Source organism: Rhea americana, unplaced genomic scaffold (genome assembly GCF_003343005.1).
Source record: "Rhea americana isolate MKP2758 unplaced genomic scaffold, rheAme1 scaffold_164, whole genome shotgun sequence".
Lineage (NCBI taxonomy): Eukaryota > Metazoa > Chordata > Aves > Rheiformes > Rheidae > Rhea > Rhea americana.
Window position 1 is genome coordinate 576,757 of NW_028185750.1, and position 25,680 is coordinate 602,436.

The following is a 25,680-nucleotide window of genomic DNA, read 5'->3' on the forward strand; positions in this document are numbered from 1 at the left end:
GGCCGCGGGGCACGGGCCCTTCCCCGGGCTACCCCCGCCGGGCAGCGGCGGCTGGGGAAGGCTGCGGGAAAAGAGCTTTTTTCTTGTTAATCCGAACTCTTCTCTCTGGTGGCCTTGTGATACTCAGCCTGAAAGAGAGACGCCCTCATCCTCAGGGCACGCTTTAGCTCCTGCTCCAGAAACGCTGCTTGAAATTTCAAGGCTGAGGCAGCGCTTTCTGTGTCTTTTTTTTTTTGGGGGGGGGGGGGGGGGGGGGGGTTCCTTTCGGGATCTCCAGGCTCACCGGCAGCGGAGGGGCTACCCTGCCTGCTCCACGTGCCACAGCTTCATAACGGGAGCCAAGTTACTCTTTTAATCCCGGCTGTGATAAGGGATTCATCTGCCTTGTCTAAGTGCTKTTTTTCTCGTTCCACCTGGAAGAAYGACTCTATCTCTTCATGTCCCAAGTACCGTTAAGGAGACTATCTCACTTTTATCCTCTTTAGGGTTACAAGTTCCACAAAGTCCTTCACATGCTTCAAGCAAACAATAAATAAGGCTGTACCCCGCCTGTTCCAGTTAATCGCAAGTTCCCTCTCCAGGCAGCAGCAGGTTAAAACACCCCTTGTCTCCCTTGTTACAGCAGGAAAGCGGTGTACGTTCCCAAGCCCCTGAGAATGGAGAGCCTATGCAGGCATCAGACGTGTCCCTTGTTTCATCATTCTTTCAGAATTGGGATTAGTTTGCTTTCTTTTGGGGTAATTTAACATGTCAAACACAAGCTACTAAGAACAAAAGCTCCCCCAAAAGGAAATTCCTCATTCCATCTTCTTCACATGCCATATACTTACTGACTTAGCTAAAAGCACACACTTTTTTTCAGAGCCCCAACATGCGGAGATTGGAGTGTGAAAGAACGCTCCAGCTTTTCTCGTGTCACTGTTTCTAGACGTGGTTTTATGCATTATTCTGCAGAGGATATTTTGGTCGCCAGTATCAGAATGCACTGTTCTCATGTTAGAGAGTAAACCCCTATTTCCAGGGATGTTATCTGTGGACATCACCATCTTGTGGCGAAATGGACATTTGTACCGTGGTGCTAATGGAGGAGACGGTAAGAGCTGACCAGTGGGGAGGGCAGCAGACCAGCAACGCAGGGCATGGCCTGCGTGTGGTGATCAGGGGAAAAGCACCAGGGCCTTAGGAAGTGTTTTAGRGTCAAAAAAGAGACTTGTCACCGATACAGAATTTGCTTTATCACCAATTAGGAATGAAATATTTGTTAATTTAAGACTCCTCTATTCGACTGGCATTCTACCAAATGTATTTCTGAACTAGTGTCCCAGCAGGAGTCCTAGATACCGTGACTGAATGGAAATCTTAAGTATGGATAGTTCAACAATTCGTTTGGGAGATACATAGGGACACCACAAAGGAACAGGGAGGAAGTGCTTGAAAACAGGGGGTTGCATGAGAACCATGTGCAGTACTAGTTTTATGACATGATGCCTTTTGCAGGAACGTCTCAGCTTTTACAAACTCCACATGCTTATACCCTTGGCCCATTCTGTATCTCTATGCCTGCGACACCCGTAGGCATTTCAGATTCTGGGAGAGATGCATATACTACTAGATCTATTAAAATAAACTTCTAAGGATGATGTTGAGTTGCACAACTAAATATGAGAGATGAATTAGCATTAACTAGGTATATTTGTGGTAGATTAGGTGGTGGGGCTTGCACAAGACAAGGAACAGCAGACACTCTGATGCACAGCAGTTCTCTCAGTCTCAAATGGCATATATTTACAGTTATTTTAATATTATTAATATTTAGTAGATGAAGAGGTAAAATTATGGGAAATTCAAAGTGCCATCCAGTCAAGGCTGGATGGAAAGCTGATATCCTGATTCCATTCCAGGAAGATTTAGAATCACTTTTATTTCCTTCGATCCTGAATGTACCTCCTCCTTTACAGAACAGGTTAAAACCCAGTTGCTACTTGCAACCCTAGGATTTCTTTTGTTGCATATTAACATGAACAAATCTCAGTTTTTCAGGTAAAGATTTTGAAACATGTCCTCCTAAATCATTGCCTTGTCACTTCTGGGAGAATTTGAAAGCATTTAAGATAACATTCACAAGCCTTTTCCATTTCTGATATCTAAAAGTCTGTGAGCAAATTTTAAAACCGAGTACTGCATTTCTTCACATTTCTGTAATACCATTTGCTATAAGCAAAATAGTTTCGGTTATTCCTCCCAGCATTATATACAGGAGGGACTGTAACTGCGGGAGCCTGGAGCACATGGGATGACTCCAGTTTGACAACCAGACCGCAGTTCTTAAACCAGAGGAAGACCCTGCTGCACCTCGTCCAGCTCTGCCAACACAGCGTTTTGCTGTCTCCTTTTGTGTTTTTTACCCCTTTTAAATTCAGGTACTGCCTGTCGCTCCATGAGACAAGGAAACATTTAGATATGTTTCTTTTTGCTAGAATTTGGCACAAGATAATTAGTCTGGAAAGGATTTATGCAAATGTACACACATGCACGCACACACACACTCACACATATATATACACAGCACATTTGGTTTAAAATGGTTTTCGCTGTTTTTTAAGTTATAGGCATACAGAAACGCATAGAGAAGTTTGGGGCTTCAGATACTTTTTACATATCTGTTAAACAAACCTGCTTTTTTTTTCACATTGAATTTTTGCAGGCCTTACTCCATAATGTGCCATGTCTTTAAAAAGTTTCTGAAAAGCTCAAGTTTGCAAAGCGGTCATTGTACATGTACATGCTGCAAAGCTGCTTTTTATAGTATCTGTATGCATTTATTGTTCTGGGTACCTGCATAGTATGAATATTTTAAAAAACTGGTTTTAATACATGCCTTTCAGAATTCATACTTATTCCATAGGGCTGAACACCTCTGATAAATAGTACATATTTGAAGTAAGACTCTAAAGATATACATATCTATGAGATGTACTGAGTTGTAATGAATCAGTGATAATGGACAATTAAAATAAATCTATTTATATGTTTAAGAAATAGATCAATTAGCACATTTTAAAGCTTCCAAAATGCAGTATTTTTCTGATTTTTTGGTTTCAGTATAAAACAGGAGATAGTAGTGGTTTTCCCTTGCTTTTAACATAAAACTTTTAGAATATTATAGGGGAGTTGCACATTTTGGAGCAGAGAAATAAATTAATGAAAGCTTGTCAAAGCTAATTTTCAATTATATCCCTGATATTTTTTAGTGGATTTAAGCCTGATCCTTAATGTTGTTTTAAGAGTTTTTCTGTGGTTTACTGTATGAACACGTATATATATATATAAATATTTTTGGTCTATGAGAATATTTTGCTTGGCTTTCAACATTTGATACTATTTGATAATTTCTTGCTCCTAGACATCCTTTAGAGTCATTACAGTTGATTTATGCAGATATATATCAAACAGTCTAGTTCAGTGATTTCAAAGGGAAATAACAAAATTGATCGTTCAAGCTAATATTTCCAAAACCTTTTTTTATAAATGAAATATAAATATGTAAGTAATTGAAAATGTATATTTTTCATTTGGCATGCCATTGATATGTTGTATTAACAGCATTATATCTTTAGCTAGTCAAATTATAGTCATAATTTGCTGTCTGGTATCCTCCAACTTTATTTCTTTTATAGTGTTTCATTTAATGGTCTCTCCTGTGCTCTACAGGGTTTACTTTGATGGAGGAAATAATTATAATTTTAACTGGTCAGTTCCATTGAGATTTAAGTGGACTGTATTGTACAGCTTTATTTGTACATTACAATGCAATTTCCAGTGATACGAAGTACATTAAAACACTTTACAGAGTTGAGGACAGCTACTGTCCTACAAGCTGAAAGTGGGGGAAAGGCTGTGTAAAGCTGGAGGAAAGAAAAAAGGAAACAGACCTGACATTTTAAAAGCCATAAAGAGGCAGGTGAGGGTCCTTGCAGACTGCTTATTGTATGGGAAAAATAGAAGATGCAGCAATGGAGGGGAAGGCAAGTAGGATTTGTACCAGTACAATACATGCCATGGCATGTTATTTTAATTGCTGCACTCAGATGAACTGCAAACAATGTTGGTCACAGAGCAATAGATTTACACGCCTTTTCCTCTTGTTGCTTTAAGCTTTAAGTTGCAATGAAAACGATGGTGACCACCTGGATAGAGACCAGCAATACCCCAGCAATCAGAAAACAAAGCGTATGAGGACATCATTCAAACACCACCAGTTGCGGACAATGAAGTCATACTTTGCTATTAACCACAATCCTGATGCCAAGGACTTGAAACAGCTAGCTCAGAAAACCGGCCTGACCAAAAGAGTTCTTCAGGTAAGAGCAAAGTCTTTTCTTGCAAAACATAAATAAAATATCAATTTTAGGTTTGAAACACTATGGATTTTGCTTATGTTAAAGCTTTACTTAATTGTTGATCTCTTTGATAAGACTTCAGTTAAATTCCAGAAAGTGTAAGAGAAGTTATTTCTTTTCAGCTTTCCAAAGGTAGTTCACTTGCATTCTAATTTTTTAATGGCAGTTGTGAAGGTTTGGGGGTCCCACTTGTTTTCCCGAAGTTAGTTAATTCTGGTGTGTATTATAGCTTCTAATCTGTTGTAAGAAAAAGTAAATTATTTTTGTTAATGTGTTCATTGTAATTAGAGAACACTCAGTTTAGAAATTACTATGAATGGTTACTGTCACAAGAAATTAAACAGAAGTCTGGATTTATATTATCAGGATAGGAAAGATGTTTTTTCTTTGCAATTGAGGTGGACATAAAGTTGTTTTTTTCAAAGATAATTTTTTTTATTCATGGTTCAGTAACTTAGAATGAAAGGCGACAGCATTTTAAAAAGACTTTTTTCACTGAAAAGTGGATTTTTCTTGCTTCAAGGATATGTACTCCACTGGAATTATCATGGGAAGCGAAAGTGAGAATATTAGTTGATACAGTTCCATTTTAATTTATAGTCATGATTCAAGAAGTCAAATTTTAATGGGCACTTGTCCAAATAACCATATCCAGACATAAATCTGGATATGTGGGAGTGATGGCATGTCAGGATTTACTACTGAAACCTTTAAATGAATCCCAATTGCAGAAAAATGGTTTGTGGGCTTTGTAGGGACAAATGGGGTTCAGAGACAAAATCCTAGGAAAGCATTGTGGGCAGCTCTCACAAATTCATAGGTAAGTGGAGGGCAGTAGATGAAAAAATACTGAGAAATATTCAATTCCGTAAAGAGAGTCTGAATTTTACAATGTTAATACCTAACAGAAAGAGGAATAAAGATTTTGTAGGATTCCAGTAAAAACTACTAACGACAAAACTGGACATAATTTTTTCTCTTGGCTATCTCCTCTGTAGCTTGATATTATTTGTTTTAATGATGCTGATTTGTGGTGGTAGGACAGATTCCTTCCTATATTATTGGTGCATATCCTAAGACTAGATGTAGTGTCTCTCATAGCAGCTCTCCTTTATCCATGTATGAAAGAAAGAATTTTCTGTATTTATCTATCCTTATTTTGACACTTCTTTACTTTATCCTCAGAGTTTAGACACAAAGTTTAGTATTATTTATTCTGCCCGTTACAGTTCATTCACATCTGACTTATCTGRGACCTTTTCCATAGCACAATAAAAAAAGATCAGTGTCCACAAAATGTCTTTCTCTTGATCATCTTTCTTTTCTCTCTCCCTACTCTGCATCAGTTTTGACTTCCATCTCTCTCTTCTCTTTTCTTCTTATCATCTGTCCTTCCATTTCCTGTCCACATTATTTTCTCTGTTTCTTCCTTCCTTTTTATAATGTATTTGCTTGACTGCAAAATTTGACTCCATGTCTCTGTAACACTTTAGTCCCGTGTTCAGTCTCTTTATTGCTACTGTTTCCATCTAAAACACCTTACATCTTGCAGTTTTGAGGCGCTTAATGCTTCTTTTCTTTTATGGTAATCCTTTGCAATTCCACTAAACTTTTTTCACATTTTTGGTAATTGGTGTTTCACTTCTTTTACTTCCACAGTGAAATACTCCTTTATCTCTGGGCATCTTTAGCTGAAGAGTGGTGGAAGGTAATAGCTGGTGGTGAGGGTTGCACCCAGAGGATGATACTGTTGGAGGCACTTCAAGAAAATGACTCAGAGTGATACTTTTTCTAGTATCACTCTGATGAGTTTTCCTGTCTGTAATGAGCACTTTCTCATAGTTTTTTGGCCTTTTTGGTTGAAAATTAATTTGGGCTATGAAAAAAACCAAACTTGTTTTTTGGATTTTAGAGTTTTTGTCCTCAACTAGCTTATTTCTAACCCGTCAGAGGAAGTAATATGGGTTTMTGAAGCCACAGAGGCAAATTTTCAAACACCAAAGTTCACCTATACTAGTTTCAAGGTTGCTCCTTGCTGGGGAAAACTCTTCTTGATGTTGGTTACTGAGATAGTGTCACTTACTAATTCATCTAAGCCAGAAAGGTTGGCAGTCCATCTGTGTCTTTTATTGAACRTGAAGTAATTCAGTGACACTATTGATCTAAACAAGCATCATTAGTATTAATCTGTCTTACATACTGAAGGCACATGGACTCCCAAACGTATGTGTATACATTCCAGTAGTAAGAAATTTTCAATRTTCTCTATGTTACTGTTAGACATACTTGTAAACTGTTGTATTTTTGATATGTTCAGATCTCAGTTCAGCTGATGAAAGACAGTGTTTATGTATCATCAATAGAATGTATTTTAATATAAAATACGAGACAGTAGATGAAGACAAAGRCAGCTATCTCTTGTACTGAAACCAGTGTGCTTCCTAAACGTACATAGTGGAGTTCCTAGTGTTTTAGGAAGTGACTACAGTGCCTTTACTATGTGGATAGTCCCACAGAACATGTAAGAGGGCAGTTTGTTGGTGGATGAGCAGAGAATTTGGCCCAGTTCTTAATGATCTATGATATCAGACTCGGAAAACATGACTTCTCTCTTGGCTGTACATACTATTAGTCATCAGCTACCCGTGTCCAGAAGTAAAATGGCAGGGAAATGTAACATACTGCTTCATAAATTACATTTCCTTTAGTGGCTTTGTAATGCAGCCTATTTTTCTTTAAGTAGCCACATTAGAATCACAGTAAGCCTATTTATATTTGTGCCGCCTATTTTTATTTATTTTCGCTCACATTTAACTTAATGTTTGCAAATTGATTTATACACCTCTTGTACTGCAGCTGGGGAACACATGYCTATTATTGTAAGCCTTCATTTGTAATTAAAGTAACCAGCTAATTGTGAGCTAACTAATTGGTGCAAATGTTATTCTTTGGGAACTGATCTTTCTTCTTCCAAGTTTAGAAAGGGAAGGTGGAAGTATGTAGCCCTAAGAAGACATGATTTGCTAGCTACAGGTATGTCCAGTGGCCTCTTCTCTCCCTGGGAGTTTGRAATATGATTGTCTGTGGCAGAAGCAGTTTAGGAACATAAACCATTGCTGTCCAGTGGGTATCTCGTACACCGCTAACACTTTTTTGAACTATAGTTCTCTTTCAGCTGTGTGATTAATAATCAGAACTAAATAATCAGAACACGTATGCAATGAGTGAACATAGTTTGCTTTGTGGTGCAACATCTGTTACATTTTTATTTGTGTTCCTCCCCGTATTAGTTAGTAAAATTCACTGAAACTAAATGCCTCCCAGGTAGCTGTGTGAGTTATAAAAATTGTGCTTAAATTTTTTTTCTAGCGCAAGCTATTCATATTACTAATATATTAAAATTGCAACAATGGAGGCTTTTAAACGAAAACTTATCTGAGGCAATTACATGGCCGTGTTCACTGCTGTATCTGAATCCTTTACAGTACTTACTGCATTTATTTTCAGAACTTTCCTATCCTTATGAAGATGTTATTTTATTCCTGTTTTACAATTTGAGAATTGAGGCAAAGAAAGACAAGTTGGTTGTGCAGATCACTGAAGAAATAGTATAATATTCTAAYCGCCGAACCATTCTGCCCTGTTGTTGAGTTGCCTGCTACAGACGTTCAACTCTGTTAGCTAGAATGCAGTAGAATCAACGGTTGGTCTCGCAGCTGCTTTTATTTTTCAGTGGGAGTTTTGTTCCRTATTTTTCCTCTTTGATTTGAAATAGCTCAGCCCTATAATGATACAGTTGGACAGAAAAACACTAAGTACTTCCCACTGATTTTGTTTATTCTTTAGTACCGAAGACCAGATTCCTAATTGTGTAATTGATGTGAGATAAGTCCTTCTGGAACAATTCTTTCAGTTATGTATATTTGGGTCATTATTTCCTTGCTTTAATGCAATACCGTTACAGGTGCAGGGCCCGAATTACCAATGTGAGCGTGCAGCTCTGTCGCCATTATGCATGGGACAGCAGTCCTGACTTGCCAACTCTTACACGCTACTTTGCACAGCTATAAGTAACAACACAAGGCAGTAGAGAATCAGGCCTACATTCCTATGACCAAAGAAACAATAGTTTTAATTCTTTCAGTACTCTTCAATGTGAAGTCTTTGCTGAAAACTTTTATATCTTAAGTGCACACCACAGTGTTGCAATTGTGATAATTGTTTTATGTTATTCCTTTCTAACATAGAACGAAGTATTTTTACAATTCTAATTAATCAATATTTAGATGTCTTTTCAGTAATAATATGAATATTTATTATTGGGCAACTTTAAAGATCTTTATAACCGTTAACCGATTGACCTTGACAGCATCTCAGTGAGGAAGAAAGTGAAATTAGTCATATTGCCTATATTTTGAGAAAATATCAATAGTCTTGTAAGCATTATCCATGTCTAATGCTAACACGAATTACTACTGCTAAAGGGAGACTTTTGCTCCCTTAGCAGTAAAAAATGGTATATTAGATTACATGTGCAGCTCCTGAAAGCGGCATTAATGGTCATCTGTAAGGGTACCTGAGCACAGTTTTGGACCCATATTTAATGGAAGATAAAGGGGAACACATGAGCACCAATAATCTTGCTCAATTTCTTACTTATATATTTCAAATTACAAACAGAGACAATACTTTAGAGTCTCTTGCTCAACTAAGGTTAAGGATGAGCTGGACTTTTAGGTACAATGTGAATGAAAGAAATAGTTACGGTGTCTGCTATGGTTTTACAAACTTCTAATAAAAATTCTTTTGTGACTAAAAATGGAAATTTTACTCATATTTGGGGCTCTTTCATATATAAATATATATATATTTTGGAACATTAGTGTGAAATTACATGGTAATATATGTATATGCAATGGGACTAGTGACTTTGTTTCATTTTAATTACGACATAACTATGGTACACATACACGTTAGCAGTGATTGTCTCTGAACTTCTACTTAAACTTTGCAAGTATTATCCTTTTTTACACTTGTTAGAAGGTATATTAAAAAAATCCAAACCAGTTTATTTAATTTGTGGGACAAATATAAATAATTTCTTACTGAAAGATGGAAAAGTCCATAAAAATGTTAAAATTCTTGTTTTGTGCCATTCTTGCTAATTGGTGCTTRAGACTTCGCAGCTTGAATAATCAGACCAGACTAATTTCTTTCACTTGCATTCCTTGTGCATGAGACTCCTCGCCTTCCTCGGAGCCACGTAGACATACTCTTGCAACTGTTCTTGCATGGCTCTGAATGACACTTATGTGAGAGGAAGACATTGGTTCTGAATGTTTAAGGCAAAAATATCACATTTTTTGTTTTGGCCTCGTTTTGACCACATCACTGGCCTTTAATAATTATACTGCTATAATAGGCTTTGCTATAAAATCATGAATATATTTTTGCCAATGTTAGTTTTAGGAGAAAATTTTTGATTTCTTGTCATATATGAAACCTATTTATAACATTTAAACTAAGTGTTTAACAAAAGTAACACCAACATAAACTGTTTTAAAATACTAAGCTTTCAAAAAAAAAAGGATCTGTAGGGATGTTGGTTATTCCCGGGCTGTGAAGGCCACTCCTGTGGTCACTAATAGAATTTGTGCCCGAGGATCGTATCCTTACGGCATACCCTGGCGAGAGTGTGAGAGAGAGTGGACTCTGAAGATCCTTATCTGGAGGAGAAAGCTCTCCAGAAAAAAAGGAGGAATGCCCAGTCGAGGGAATTTGGGGCTGGACATCCATAGATGAGAAAAAAAGCAGTCAGAGGAAAAACAGTCTGAGGCACATTCATCACCTCTCACCGTGGCTGACAAGTTGACAGTGTAAAGAGGATTCCTTGTTGGGCTGTATTATATTTATATATCACTCTTCTGTTAATGGTGGGGGTCTGGGTTAAAGTAGATCCTTTGTGGGGGCTGTGCTGTTTCAGAGTTAGGAGAGATGAGGATTTCTGGGTAGGTTGGTCTGGCCATATAGTGGCCTTGTGAGCTCTGTACACTCAGTTCCCATGTACCACAGGAAATATCTGATGGAATAAGTGCGTGACTATACAGATATTTTCACTCCCTTAGTCCCTTTCTCTGACAGATACACAGATGGTGAGGCTCATTGCATCTGCAATGGAAAGATTTGATCCTATTCCTTAAAGCAGGTCGGTGTGAGGACATGATGATCAGGACTGGGTCAATTGTAAAGACTATAGCAATGATATAAGGCCTTCTGATAATTAAGCACTGTGAAATTTCAGCTAGTTTATATCAGTAAAATTAAATGGTATCAACATACGTTAGGTTGAACATAGGGTATTTAATGACATTTCAAAATGTAAGTAATATTTTATACCTGTGTTTCATACAAGTTTCACAAAAATTTTTCATTGTATCTATTTTCAAATAGATCAAATACATATTTTATCTTTAAACAAATCCTGCAAGCAGTGGAGAGCACTATTAATTTGGACCTAAACCTTGACATTTAATTGGAGAACATGAAGTCATAGCTTTTGTCCTTTATTCACAGTCAGATAATAAATAGATAATGCAAGAAGTAGCAATCCTGGAAAAATATTTCTGTATGTGGATATCATTTCTTCTGAGATTACAGTTTTGAATGCAATCTGAGTCTTTAATACTATTCAAGTCTCATTTTCTACCTTCATTCCAGTACTGAAAAAGTATAAAAAGGGAGACTGGGGTAGGCAAAGGGAACTGAAGCATTTGAGAAGGAARAGTTAGAAAAGAGTAAGAAAGAGGGATAGTTCTTTCAGAAAAGTGAAAATGCTGCTGAAACTGATACATGAAAATGTTCCTGAGGGAGCTCTCAGGGCCAGCAGAAAGGCAGGGTGCTATGTGTAGGATCTGGGTCACCTCCTGCCTATGATGGGAGACGGACTTGAGAGACAAGGTTAGTGGAACTCCTTGTTTTGTATTCATCAGATGCTTGGTTTCTGCTCCATCCTGACAAACACTTCTGGGAGTGAGGGCAATGGAGGATTCATGGGGGCTGCCAGATTTGTAAGCACCTTTATACATAGCCTGCAGAGAAAGGCTCTTCTCCTCCATCCTCAGCCCACTCGCATCCAAGCAGTTTGTTTACACAGAGAATTGCAGGAGAGCGAAAAAGGATTGCTTTACAAGGCATGCAGAGGACGCTTCTCATGATTGAGGCTACTCTTCTAACATGTTACCAGTAAAAACAACTTCCCCAGTTCAAGTGTTGGTGAATTTGTGAATATGCTTTTGCTTTTTTTCAACACTACAGCTCTTTAAATGGTACCTGTTATATTAAACTATTTCAGGTTTGGTTTCAAAATGCCCGAGCCAAATTCAGACGGAACCTCTTACGTCAAGAAAACACAGGGGTGGATAAGACTTCAGATTCAACACTCCAAGCAGGGACCCCATCAGGTCCTGCCTCAGAAATATCCAATGCCTCCATGAGTCCATCCAGCACTCCCACTACCTTAACGGACTTGACTAATCCTACTATGCCTACTGTGACATCTGTCTTGACGTCAGTGCCCGGAAGTCTTGAGGTTCATGAATCTCGAAGTCCTTCACAGACAACTCTTACAAATCTTTTCTGATGACTCTTTCTCAATAATTTCTTTAAAAAAGAAATTATTCTTAGTTGAAATTCCAAGTGTATTTTAATAGAGGCTTTGAGCAACTGACTAACCACAATTAGGATCTCTCCTAAAAACAGAAGGAAATGTAGTGTTCTGGTGTTATAGAGTATGGACTGAAGAATAACTTGGAAGATCTATTGCAACACAACATTTGTGTAACTGTACAGTTTTGTGGACTGAGCAAGGGAAACAGCAATTAATTTAAGTTGGCTAAAGCTTCTGTATTTTCAAAGACTGCCATGTGCCTTATATACTGTTTTATCTACATACTTTGGATTCCATGTCCACTTCTCTCTTTTTCTCTCTGTATATTTATGACCAGGGCAAAAATGTTAAGAGTTTGTTACTTTGAATAGTCCTAAGCCTTTCATTGGTTGCTTTGTTRTTTTAGAATTTTAAGGTCGAAGTCTGTTCAAATACCAGAATTTGTAAAATCTAACCAGTAATAAAACCACTTATGGAAACTACTTGGTAATGGCTGCAGTTACATTTAACATTAATTTCGCAATCAAGATAGGCTGACTGTATTTAAATGGATTAGAAAATTGCAGTTCAAACACAGTATCTGCCTAAGATGAACTCTAAATGTGTTGTATACATGCTTCTGTTCCTGAAGTATGTATGGGTGAGAAATCCAGCTTGTACAACAGTCTACGTATTTTCATTATAGAGAAATAAATAATTGTTAGCTACAGGTAGAAATGATCATATAATGTTAAAATTCAGACAGACAAGTTGTACTTCATTTTGTTGCTCAAATGAAACTCGACTTCAGCTAGCATTTATGAAAGCAGTCTTGCTTTTGTGCGAGAGATGGCTTGGCCCATTTCATGGGGAAGGCAAGCGAGGCATCTGAGAACTGTGTGGCCACAATTAATTTATTACAGAAGTGGACACCGGGTAATATTTTCCCTAGGAAAGAAAATTAAGTATTTCAGGTTGACTTGCAACATTGTTGGGCAAATATGAGACAAAATTATGACCTTACATTTTTGTAATGCTTCAAAAGAAGAAAAAGCTAGGGAAGAATATGATATTACCGATACTAATAAAAGTAGTTGTTCCTTTAACTATTATGGACCTTTCAATTTAATTGAGCTCCTTCTCCAGGTAAAAATTTGTGCAGAATATTACTCATATTTAGAGCTTTTTGTTATAATTTTTTAAAGATACTTCTCTGTAATTAAAGAAATAATGACTATACATACCTCAGCAAATTTTAAATACTTATGAGTGCACACTATGCTATTTGCCCCGTAGTTTTATAGATTTTTTTTTTTTGAGTGATGCGTAACATGAGTTTGGTTGTTCCTTTTCCAACCTGATACAATCAGATTTTTCCATCAAAAATGTTAGGTTGTATKTGGCTAGCTCTCTAAAACTAATCTGTCATTCCCATTGGATCAAAATTGCTAGATTATTCTAAATAAACAGCACAATAGGTGCCAAGATTTGTGTTCTTTGCCCTTCTCAGTGCATTGAAGATGATTTATTAGGCCAGATTCTGTGGTAACAATGTTTTGGTTTAAAAATGCTATATTTATTCAGCTTTCTCAGCTGAAAATTTGCCATTCTTGTGCATGCCAAATTCCTATTGAGATCAGTGAGAGATCTCAGTGTAAGAGGACTGTGGGATAGAAATGCTGACATAATTAGGTCATTTATTAACCTTTTTCACGCTTCAGCTTTAAAAAAGTATAGGTGAACTATCTGAAAAGYAAGGTGGTTCTTAAAAACTCAAAAGTAGCTAAGATATGTGAAAGGAATTGTGTTTTCTAAAACAAACAGGCTAGCATAGTCTTTTAAGTTTATGCACTATGATGACACATTTAAAAAAAATAGATCAGGTTGAATTAATAACCTTTACTAGTTTGTCCAAGACATCTTTTCCTCATAATATTAGTATCTAATAAGGAAATTGTACTGGTTAGTGGACTGTAAAAGAGTACATTCTGCCTTCTAAAGATGTTCAGACACAGATATTCTGCTGTATGTAATGTTTTGTTCATTATCACTTACCTTGGAGATTTTATTTTTATGACATGCTTAGCTGGATATTTTCTTGATTTAAAAGGCAATGTTGGTCCATGTTAAATGGATAAAGCCCATAATTAAAAACCCTGTGTATTAACTTGTAACCAGATAGATTTAAAAAAACGAGTCCTGAAATCGTAAGTGTTATGGCAAATGTAGCTGATAACAACTCAAATGGTTCTTTAAAATTGCAGTGCTATTTTTTGTGATCTTGTATTTTAACTACCTGAATCCACATGGATGGAAATACCTTTCAAATCAATTCTCAATATTGCCTTTTCAAATAATGGAAATTTATGGAGAGGAATACTCTAGTGTTAATGTTATTTAAAACCTATAAAAGACAATTAGATAAATTGTCTGGTTTAATCAAATCAGGGATTTTGCATATAAATAAGAGACAATATTCTATGTAGGGCCTTTATGTAGGTGCATTAGGATTCACTCACTGGCTCCAATGACCTATGTTGTCCCCATGATTGTTTCAATCCTGTGGTATTGTTTGGTTGTTTAGAGCTTGTTGGTTTTGAATGCTGTACATTTTTTTACTACTGCAATCCTAATGTTTCTTCACATACTTGTACAGTTCCACATTTGATGTATTAGTCTGGAATTCTGTTAAAAACATGAACAAAAATGGAAATGATATTTCTTTGGAAGTGTATTTTTAATGTATATCTAATTTGAACTAGTTGAACATACTTCTTTACATTTTGCATGATAGGTGTGTAGTTCATTTTTTAAATATGAAAGAGACTTAAAAGTAACTTAGATTGAGAATATAATGAAACCTATACAAATATGGAAAATACATACAATGATTTGCTACTTTTTGACTCAAGAAACTTTTTGAAAAACACTTTATCTAGTTTATTTAAGATAATTCAGATATTTTGTCATTGAGTTCATATATAATACAGAATATAAAAGGAATTACACCTTAGAAAAACTTTCAAGTCACCTTTCTGTTCAACTGCACATTGAATTGTCCTTGTCAAACAAAGAGAAAGAATATTTGATCTGAAGAATACTGAAAAAATATATTTTGGTCTGTAGTGGAGAGGAAGAGCATTACTGTACATCTAATATAATCAAAAAATGTTAGACACGTAATCACAATTTAAAATTTCGTGATACAATTAATAGCTATGTTTCATAAAACTTGATTTTTATTCAAATTATATAATTTGGGGGGATAAGACTAAGAATCGTTATATCTTACAAATACTGAATTCCTACTTCAGAACCAAAAATCAGTTTATCAAAAATACTATGGATGGAGAAAGTGCCTCCAGAATATCTTGATTTCCAAAAGATATTTTCTTACCAGCTATTAAAAAATGATATATTCAGAGCACTTTCCTATAAATGTTGGACTTTGTCCATTGGAAGGTAAAGATTAAAACKTAGACACCTGTAGTAGTCATCTCCTTTTCACTAATAGGAAAAGTAGAAACAAAATATGAGCAAGGCTTTGGATTTAGGCATGCTGATAGCAAAGACACCCAGGACACCCAGAAGTTCCCAGTGTACATGCCCTTGGCTTTCACAGTGCCTGAGTCCTACAGGGACTTAATAATGCCTGGAAGGAGAGATTTGCATTGAAAGTCAGTGAATTAAAATGGAGAGAGGTTGTTTGTTTGCTTGTACTTCAGAGTTTTGTATGAAGTTCAGAACAGATTACATAACTGTTGCTATTTTTCATGTGCAATTGATGTAAGGCACTATTAGAAAGGCTCCTAATGTCTACATCAAGTGTGGTATGAAGAGATCAACCCGGGCATTTTCAGGAAGACACGTTTTCCCCTTTTGTTTTCTTTCCATCTTTTTAACCTTGATTCTTCTACAGAGCATACTGTGAACTGCTGGCAAAAGGCTCATTTTACCACCTCATGAGGAGCAGACAGTCTTTTGATCGTCTGCCTGCCATACATTTTATATCCTCCCACCTGCAGGCATTCTTCATACTGACTCCGGGAATCACCCTTCACTTGCTTTGCATATTTTGACTGTCCATAACTTCTACAATGGGAATCCTCCAACAACTGATTACTTCAAAAAAAAAAAAAAATTTTTTTCCTACCTCTGGAGAAATTTTTCCCTTCTGGATAGGGAGGATTTAAATCATTCCTTCCAACTTATTTTATACTTAGTTAAAATAAAAGTGTGATCTGTAAAATGAATGGCCTATGCATTCTCCAAATCACTTCGTCCTGTATTTGAAARGGCTATAGAATGAAGTATATGTGCAACACGTCCAACTCCCATTAGAAGTCAGGGTCTGGATGACTGTGAAATCCTTGGGCATCCACTAATTGGTGTGTGCAATTTATGCAATTACCAGCTATATGCACTTTTGCTTTCCAGGTTTATAATATTACATCTCCATTTCCAGATGTTCAACTCCTTTCTGTCTTATCCTGTGAGTTGACTTACAATCRTTTTGTCTGAGTCTGCAGTATCTTTGTGTTAAAGACCAACTATGGCAAATGGCAAAAATCACCCACAGCACTCCCATACCTTGCCTTTAAGGCAGGTCAGAATCTCTGCGATGCTACATCACTACTGATGTAGAGCAGTGCTTATAAGAACAATTGTCTGGTTTTATCCTAATTAAAAATAAAAAAAAGGAACAAGTATTAGATTCTTGATCTAAATTTAATAAAAATATATTTCAGGAGTATCTTGGAGCTAGCAAGTTACTTTAAAARGGGAATAAAGAGAGCACATTTTTGACAGACAGGAAGCTGCTGTGGTTATGAAGATAAGCAACAAAGARGTTGGCCTGTGAGTGCTCATGTTTTCCTTCCATAAATGCAGAAAGAGTCTTTAATTCTTTGCAGGCTTTATCTGGGACTCTTCAAATGACGTGATTTCAGTCTTGAAAGTCAAGAATCAAATTTCATTCCATGGGTGACAGTAGATGAGCATCAGCAATTTGTCTGAAAGGGCAGTGGGGGGAAGGTGGCTCCGCTCAGCAGCGGAGCGACACCTTCTGCAAGCAGATCCGACGCCTACGTTGCTAATGAAGCCTAATGAAGCGTTTGCCCCACGGCTCGGTGGGACGGTGCTGCTAGGCTGGTGTCCTCGCAGTGTCCCTGCCTGGCGGCATTGCCTCTCCTGACAACGCTTAGTAAGCGAGCTGAACTCAGTAAGGAGCTTCGGAGGAACTAATAAGCTATGTTTGCAATCAGTGGTAATAATTTGTAATCAATTTCCCTGTCTCATCTTGCTAACATTTCTTATTTTATAAACCATATAAACAGAGAGCCTTTTAGGATTTGTGGTGTCATGGAGTCATTTTTAGACTTTTTTACTGAAGCTAACTTTGGTTTCATGCCATGAAGATGGGCAGATACTGACTTGTATTATTCATTACATATTACTACCYGTGGTTTTTAAAGCTTCAGATGAAGCATGGCAGTAACTGAAAAGCCTTAATCTTCTGTTAATATGAACTGCATTTCTCTTACTTTTGCTGTTTTTAGGGAATTGTAGCTCTGTACTTTGAGTGAAGTGTGCTCAAGGTATGACTTAGGCTGTCGTGGAGTTGTGCCTGGGTTTTGTCACAGCAGCTGACTCTGCCCGAGAGGCAGGGAGCAGACRCCCCAGCGCATTATTTCCAGCCACAGCCGAGAGTTTTCTGTGTGGAGGGAAAGAGAACTCAGTCTCACAAATGATTTCCACTGAAGCAGCAAGAACCAACAGGCCAAAAGACAGAAATTTACATTGCTACTATTCTTGCTGCAACTGTTCTCTCTTCCCTCAGCCTTTGTTACTAATTAAACGTGCATGTTCTCACCATTCAGCCTGGTAGAAACGGAGTTGTGCTGGACCAGAACCATGAACAGCATTTATCAATTTGACTTTTTTTCCCCAATGATTAGATAAAAAGATATACTGGGCCTTTAAAACATCCTTGACCAGATTAATACAATGTTGGCAGTTCTTTCTGGCCTAACAACTGGAAATTTTAACAAGAAAGGTCAGTAAATATGTTCACTATTTTTTTGTTTTGAGCAAAGCATAGTACTTAAAATATGCAGCCTGATGACCATAAATTCAGACCTAGCAGTGTCATTTAGCATGTTAATGCAGTATGCTGTGCAAATTTTAATTATTTCCTAAAGAATTCCTTTTCTGTGGAAATTCTTCTGTTGTTAAAAGAACAATATAAAAGGCATGTGTCTGTATGTATTTTTACATTATGTCAGTTTACTAGATTGTAAAATCCAGTGCTTAACAGAAAGTAAAGTTTTTGCAACTACTACTAGAAAAAAGAAATAATTAAGCTTTTCTTTCAAGAGAAAAACCTTATCTTGCAGTTGTATAATTTACCCTAGTACTTATGAAAAAAATAGTAACAGCTAAAACAAGAGGGACATAAACATTTGAATAGTGCTGTACAATTCTATGGTGACCTGGTCTAATTGATAAATATCTGCAGTGACTTTTTTCCAGGCGCATACAGATTACTATGTAATTAGTGTTAGGGAAGTCACAATGAATTTGCAGCACTGCAAACACAGAAATAACCATATATTTTTCTTGCAATGACACAGAACTAACCAAGCTGTTATCCATCCACTGCATGGTAATTACTGCGTAATTTAATGTTCCTGGCTTACTATTAGAAAACAGTGAGAAGATATTTATGCTTTTGGTAATTTAAAGTGTTCCTAAAAAAGGGCTTTGAATTTCCATAAGCATATTGGCCCAATAAAGAGTAACAATGCTAAGGAGCTCTAATCCATATAATACTCATGTTGGCTGAACATGAATATTACTAGACAGCCAGAGACCGTTTCTTCTGTCAAAAGACAAATTCTTCCTGTGACTCTGCATGTATAGCTCTGACAGGCCTCTCTGGCGCTCTTTAACGCCTAAAGGAGGAAATGAGTCTAAGAGATGTATTTGCGTGCTTATCTGCTCTGTTCCCGATGAAGGTACAAGACACACGGCAGATGTGGTAAACCCTGTTTGGCCAAATGCCTCTGACCCGTCATTGCGCCTCCGCAGCTACCAAGCAGCTCAGGTAGCTCCACCTTAGCATGTTGCATCTTCCAAATATTGTTCAAACCAGGTGTCTGTATCACTGCCTCGCTAACATCACGTACAGGACATGGTCCGTCTGTTTAACCTTGGCACGAGGGAAGTGCAGATGTGAGATCAGCATGGACAAGTTTCAACTGTTTTTGTCTGATTACAGGCTCTAGCATCCAGAAATTGCTTTCCACCAACTATTTCATTTGTCTCCTCACATCATTTGTATGTATTTGATCACTCATTTTTTGCTGTCCTTTTTCTGGAAATCAAGATTAACAAAATAGATACTCTATAATATGGCTTTGCAGGCTGTGATTGAGCAAAAGGCTGATGCCAAACCAGCTTGGGCAAGGACTCTGTGCATGTAGGAAGAACAGTTTCTGAAAGTCAGGTCTGTGACCCACAGACAGATGAGTGAGTGAATAGACAGCATTGCCTGGATCATGTTTCCATAGACATCTCATCTCTTGCACCTAGAGGTGCTGAGGATTTGTTAGTGGTTRTATAAAACTTCTTACAGGCAGAAGAACTCTTTAGTGATCACTGTTTTAGTGATATCCTAGACTGGTAGCTTCCGTTTTTTTCAAACTGTAGAACCCCTGACATTTTACACTAGAGTTGCAGGCTGTTGTCTAGTGTATTTAATCCTGCTGGCCATAGACCTGCCTTTATTAGTTCACATGCATAGATCCCTTAGAAGTAGCTGAAAAGCTTTTAGATCCGTTTCACTTAGCATATGACCTGGCTGGTTCTGGTGAAGCTAGCAGACAAGCACGAGCTACCCATGGAATCAGGAAATAAGCTGTTTTGTGCCCGTGAGCGTGGACTGCTCTTTGAAAAGCAACTGTTTCCCTCCAGCATTGTCTGCAGAGCTCCCTTTTATCTGGGCAGGGTTTTGCAGACGAATTCTTGGAGTGATCTGCTGCATTGGACAGCTGCTGATGCATTTTGGAGATGATATTTTACTGAAAGAAATCAATCATAGATGTTCCTATCATCTCTTTCAGTCAACTCTAATTAATACAGACCCAGACTTTCTTCATTTCATATTCACTTGGCATTGACTCGTAATACGTCACCCAAACATGCTAAATGATGGCAAAAGTTAAAATGCAGCCAACGTCATTCATGTTACAAAAATAAGCCTAATCACACATAAGCCTTTTTTTCCACGTAATCCCCATTTGTGGCTTTTATTTATCTTTGTCTTTTCCAGTTCTACTTGCATTGTGCCTACAGAACTCAGGAATCCATTTTAGATTAATATAAAAGCTATACAATGCTCTTTTCTACGATTCTTTACTCTTTGGCTCCCCAAGTGCAGACTCTTCCTAGTAATGTTTTGTGTTCATACTCTCTTTTTCTGTCTTTCTGTTTTGTCCCGGTGGTTATAGCTTGCACACACCAAAACCCACTAGCACTGACAGGATTCTCCAGAGTCCCCTCTGGCTATGCCAGCACAAAAGAGAGGTCCCTGAAAAGATATTTGCAGCTATTTGTAAAACTATTTTCCCTCTAACAGCTCCACTTCCTGAGGATCTGTGTGGAGAGTAAGGTATAATAAGATATTGTCATTAATAAATGCACTAGAAAAGACTAAAAGCTAAGCTGCTTTTGCACTTTACATGATCTGCATAAAAATATAATTCATTTTAATTCCTCAATTATATTGGGGGGTGATGCCAGGTGTTTAAAGGGGCAGGGCTCTACATTTTTCTGTTCCTTCTTTTCCGTATATTGGTTGGAGGTGAGACCAAGACACAACTCCTGATTCTGGTTCCACCTCTGACGCTGGTTTCCATTGTAGATGCGCCATGGAGGGTGTTCAGAGGTTACTTGACTGTATGTTGAGAAAGTGCTTTGAAGTTGTTGAGTGAACACTGCTGAACTAGTGCAGAATGTGTGTGATTACGAAGTGGAAGTCATTATATTTCACATGAGAAGCCATGAGAAAATGAAACTGTAGCTGATGAATGTGACCCTGTGTGGGTGTCTCTAGTCAGACCTGCTGAGTCCTAATCGCTGCTGGACAAAACTATGTTGAAGACAGGGGAGTCTTAGTTACGCTCTTCGGGAAAATGGAAACAGAAAACTATTGTGCGTCCATTTAGGGATTTACAATATACGTGAGAATGCACAAAAGTATCATATGCAACAAACCTGGACAGATTTATACTGCGTGATACTGGAAGAAATCTTCCTTTCTGGGAAGGAGATGCTAAAAGATCATATTTTTGGTAACTGCAGATGAGGAAGCACAGGTCTGCAAAGCATGGGTGGAAACCTAAACACAGTCAAAACAGGTAAGGCTGAGAGCGTGAAACGTCGATCCTTTCTGCTTCCCTGAGAGACAGTAAAAGTCCTGGGAGCTTTACAGCTGAAAGAAGGTAAAGATATATTGATACATAAAGGTAACTGGTGTTGGGAAGAACACCATGCCAGAGGTCAGGAGTGCGAGGTTGTCAGGATGAGAAGTTACAATGTTAGAGTTGCCTCCATCCCTGGACSTTGGTGAGGCTTTTGGTTTTATGAACAGTGTTGGATTCATGCTGTACGGGTTGGAGAAAGAAAATCTATAATGTGTGTAGCAATACTTAAACATTCAATACTCATTAATTAATTCCTCAGAAGCCAGCCCATCGTCGCTGTGCAGTGCGGTATGTCGGGGGCTCCTTGTTTCTTTTCCCAGTTCAAGCTCTCTGTGAGAAATATGCAGGGGACAGTCCCAGGGTACTACACATGCTGCCTTTGTACCCAAAGCTGTTCTTTCTGCTTTAAGCTGGCTCTCTTCATTAAATGTATTTACTTAGCAGTAAATCTAGTGTTAGCTATGAATAATTAACAAGGAAAGATGTCACTTATTGCACCAATGCTGTACCTTTCTTGCTGCCTGAATTTCAATCTCAGCAAAACCTCTAACGGGAAACTGTGAGCCCAATCTCACATCTCCTTATCGTGTCGATTTTGGGGTATGTTTCTTCTCTTGACGTTCGACCTAGCTGTTGAAAGCGACAAAAACAGGTTCCATAAAACACAGAAAAAATGCAGCTAGGCTGAACCTCAAGTATTAACAAAGGATATTCCCTTGATATACACTAATCTTGTACCTTCAAACCCAGGAAAGATTCAGTTAAACTCACAACCGTTTTATAGTCTCTGTAGAGCCATAGAAACTTAGGGATCCTTTGTTATTCCTCCATAAAGAGGAAAGTTATATAGAATGTGCCCTTCTTAAGTTGGGTGTTTTTAAATACTAATATTTATTGCTCTGCAGTTTCTCTTTAATGTGCACATAGAGAACAAGAAAACACCTAGTTGCACAGGCATATTTTTGGAAACAATAAAAGCATCTTCTGTTAATAACTGGTTACCTCTTTCACCGTTTGTATAACTGATCGTTGTTAATGATCCAGTCAACAGGATTCATTAGGGAGTCTGAAAGACTTGCAATTATACAGCATGTGATCTGTGTAGCTTGGGAATGAGCATGTATATTTGTAGCTGTCACATCTCTGGGAAAGCTCCTTTGGCTGGACACACACAAAACTGCCCTGTTTGGGTCCCACAGGACAAACCTGACTGTCCCTACATTTCCATTCATTTGCAAAAAAAACACCGGGGAAGTGCAGAGGATGTAACCTATTCAACCAGCCACTAGCCCTATCTGCTCTGCTCTCACAGAAATGGACTGATGTGTCCCAGACGCAGCAGTTTCCTTGGATTAACACTAAATCTCCAGATTCTCCTGCAACTGAAGCATAGCATTACCCAGAGCCCCAGTTTTGGGCTTACAGTCCTTTTCTTCACAGAAGTGCAGCACCTGGAAGCAAGACGATGCTTGGATTTCCTAACAATTGCTGAGAACATTTTGGTAACAGAACAAGATCTAAATAACACCAGATCTCCTCTGCTTTATTCTTCTGACTACTTCTGGACACAGATCAAGACTAAAGGCATTGGTCTCCAACGCATAATGCCTCTCCCCCATACGGACACCCTCCAGTGGGACTAATGGACATGTCTTTCCCTTATAACACTAGTTTTTTATCAGGTGATTCCCCGATCAGCTTTGTCAAGGAGTTAAAGCACGTTGCAGCTGATCGCTTACCTAATGGCCCGGTAGCCCACGAGGCAGGGCTCAGCTTGGCGCAGATGCATTCACACCCAGCTGGGTTGTCCCTGTGCCACGCTGCTCTGGGTAGTGCAGATGTACCCAAAAAGCTCGGGCAGGTTCCTCACCAAAGAAAGCTCGAAGGAGCGGCAGCCCTATATTCCAGCCTGTGTGCGAACCCACTTACACACGGCATCTCCTGAAAGGAGGCASCTTTGCCCATGTTTTCCACAAGGGCATTTCTGCTGCTTACGAGGGGACTACAGTAAAAAATTAGATTGTTCATATGCATTCCTGATTCAGAAAAGCGTTACATGAGTTGACGCCAAGTGTAGGTTTTCTGAATAAAAAATACCGAGCAATGATAAAATGGTTACCAGCGTATCAGTTGCCTTTCTGCAGAGCTCAGCTGTACATCTATGTGGAGGAAACACGATACTTTGTTTGCAAGCTGAGCACTGAGTATCTCACAGGACGTTAATGCAAAAGTGGGAGAAATCTAATCTTAATTTTGTAGAGACTGAAACACTGATATAACATGTCATGCCCTGTCATCACCTGTTGCTAAGGGTTGAGATATTCCTAGTGTAGGGAAGGAGACTGTGAATGAGGAGTGCATTTTGATGACTGCAGAGGAGGGGAGACTCTCAGAAAATGTGCAAAATGTTGCTATTTTGTAGYGTATAAAATATAGCTGACCTGTGGCAGCAGATCAGTAGAGGCAGCCTGAGGTGCATGCACTGAAAACATCTCCTTTTGAGCTACTGACACATTTAGCAGCTGTCAGTCAATGAGGAGAGCGGATCCTTTCTTCAGCAGACCTCCTCGCAAGCTATTGTTGCAAAGGCCTAAAACTCGGCTCCTTCTTCAGCGTTTCCTTGTCCCAGAGCGAGCATCTCTTTCAGCTTCGTATTCTCCTTAGGTTCTTCATGTCTAACTGGTAGTTCTTTTCATCTTTTGTACTCCGCTGCCTTGCTTCCACCTGCCGCCTCCCCAGTGCCACCTGCTTGCCTCTYTCCACTGTTTCCTTTGTTTCTTTTCCACGTTTCTATTCCCGGGAGGAAGGCGGCACCACGAGTATATTGTCCCAGGTTGCTTCCCCTAAGGCTTACTTACTCAGCTTACTGTTGCAATCACAGCCCTTCCTTGCATCACAGGACCACTGGCACCRCACCGTATGCTTCACTGACAAAAACAAAGCCAGAAACTAAGGGGAGGCCTGCGAGGGAGGGGGCCCCAGCAGGCAGGATGCCAACACACCAGCAGCAGGAAAGCAGAGGCACAAGCCAAGAAGGAGAAAGGGGCTTCAAGGGCACAGAGTGCCAGGGAGTCGGAGGAGTGCAAAGCTGGGATGGCTGGCAGGTCTCTGCGCCTCGAGAAGCAGATGTACCACAAGCCAGAAGTTTCGGAAAGAGACACAAACGTCTTTTATCATATCCAAATAYCCATCTTGCTGTTAAACTCCACTAGCAGCTCAGCCTTCAGGTGTGAAAACGGGTTGGAAGCACTCCTTTCACCTAAACTTTGCCTGCTGCCTCTCTTTAGGTTGCAACTTGTCCTGGGTCTTCAGTGTGCTACAGCACCTAGTACAACCAGACCCCGCTGTGCGACAGAGCTTCTTGGCTCCACTGCCATACAAATTGTTAGTACTTCTATTATTGYTGTTAATAATAATAGCAACTTAATACACCATTTTATGCTCTGTCCAGGGAATAAGGACTCCATTCCCATGGATTTTATGCCAGAGATTGGGAATTATAGTCCCCATGTGCACAAAATTGCTGTTCTAGCTACAATAAACTACATTGAATCAGGTGTTTCAGACAAGAGCACGACACGTAGCCCGAACGCAGCGCCAGATGGGCRCCTTTGCTGGGCTTGGCGTGGGGACCGGGCCTGGTCAGCATGGCCCATCCTCGGCTACGAGACAGGATCTCGCGGTGATTTCACGGATGTTTCTCTTGGGAACTTTGGTGTTAGTGCAGCATCTCCAGAAGACCCGCAGGTGCCGAGCAGCCCGGCGCCGCTTGCAGGCCCCCTTACCCCAGCTGCGCGCCGCGGCCCCGCAGGGCTTCCCCTGCGAGCGGCGGCTGCCTCTGGCGAGCGGCGCCTCGGCGCCCCGCTGCCAGGACACGGCGCGGCTCGCAGGGGCCGGGCCGGGCCGAGCAGGGCTGGACCGCGCCGAGCCGGGCCGAGCCGCACCGAGCCCTGCCGGGCCATGCCAAGCCGAGCCGAGCAGGACCGGGCCGGGCCAGGCCGAGCCGAGTCGTGCCGGGCTGCGCCGAGTTGGGCCAAGTTGTGCCGAGCCGGGCTGAGCCGGGCCGAGCTGGGCCGAGTTGGGCCGAGCCGAACCGGGCCGAGCCGAGCTGGGCCGAGCCGAGCCGTGCCGTGCCGGGCCGAGCCGAGCC

At 39.3% G+C, this 25,680-nt stretch overlaps 1 protein-coding gene across 1 annotated transcript in view; it reads left to right on the forward strand.

Moving 5' to 3' along the window:
• The window catches only part of LHX2 (LIM homeobox 2), an 18,604-nt gene extending 3,843 nt beyond the window's left edge, over positions 1-14,761 (forward strand). Inside the window, exons 2-3 of the mRNA XM_085300467.1 lie at positions 4,156-4,361; positions 11,752-14,761. Of these exons, the coding sequence (XP_085156593.1) occupies positions 4,156-4,361; positions 11,752-12,039 (494 nt within the window). The 3' untranslated portion in view covers positions 12,040-14,761. The remainder of the gene's footprint in view (positions 1-4,155; positions 4,362-11,751) is intronic.
• Positions 14,762-25,680: the final 10,919 nt, after the last annotated feature.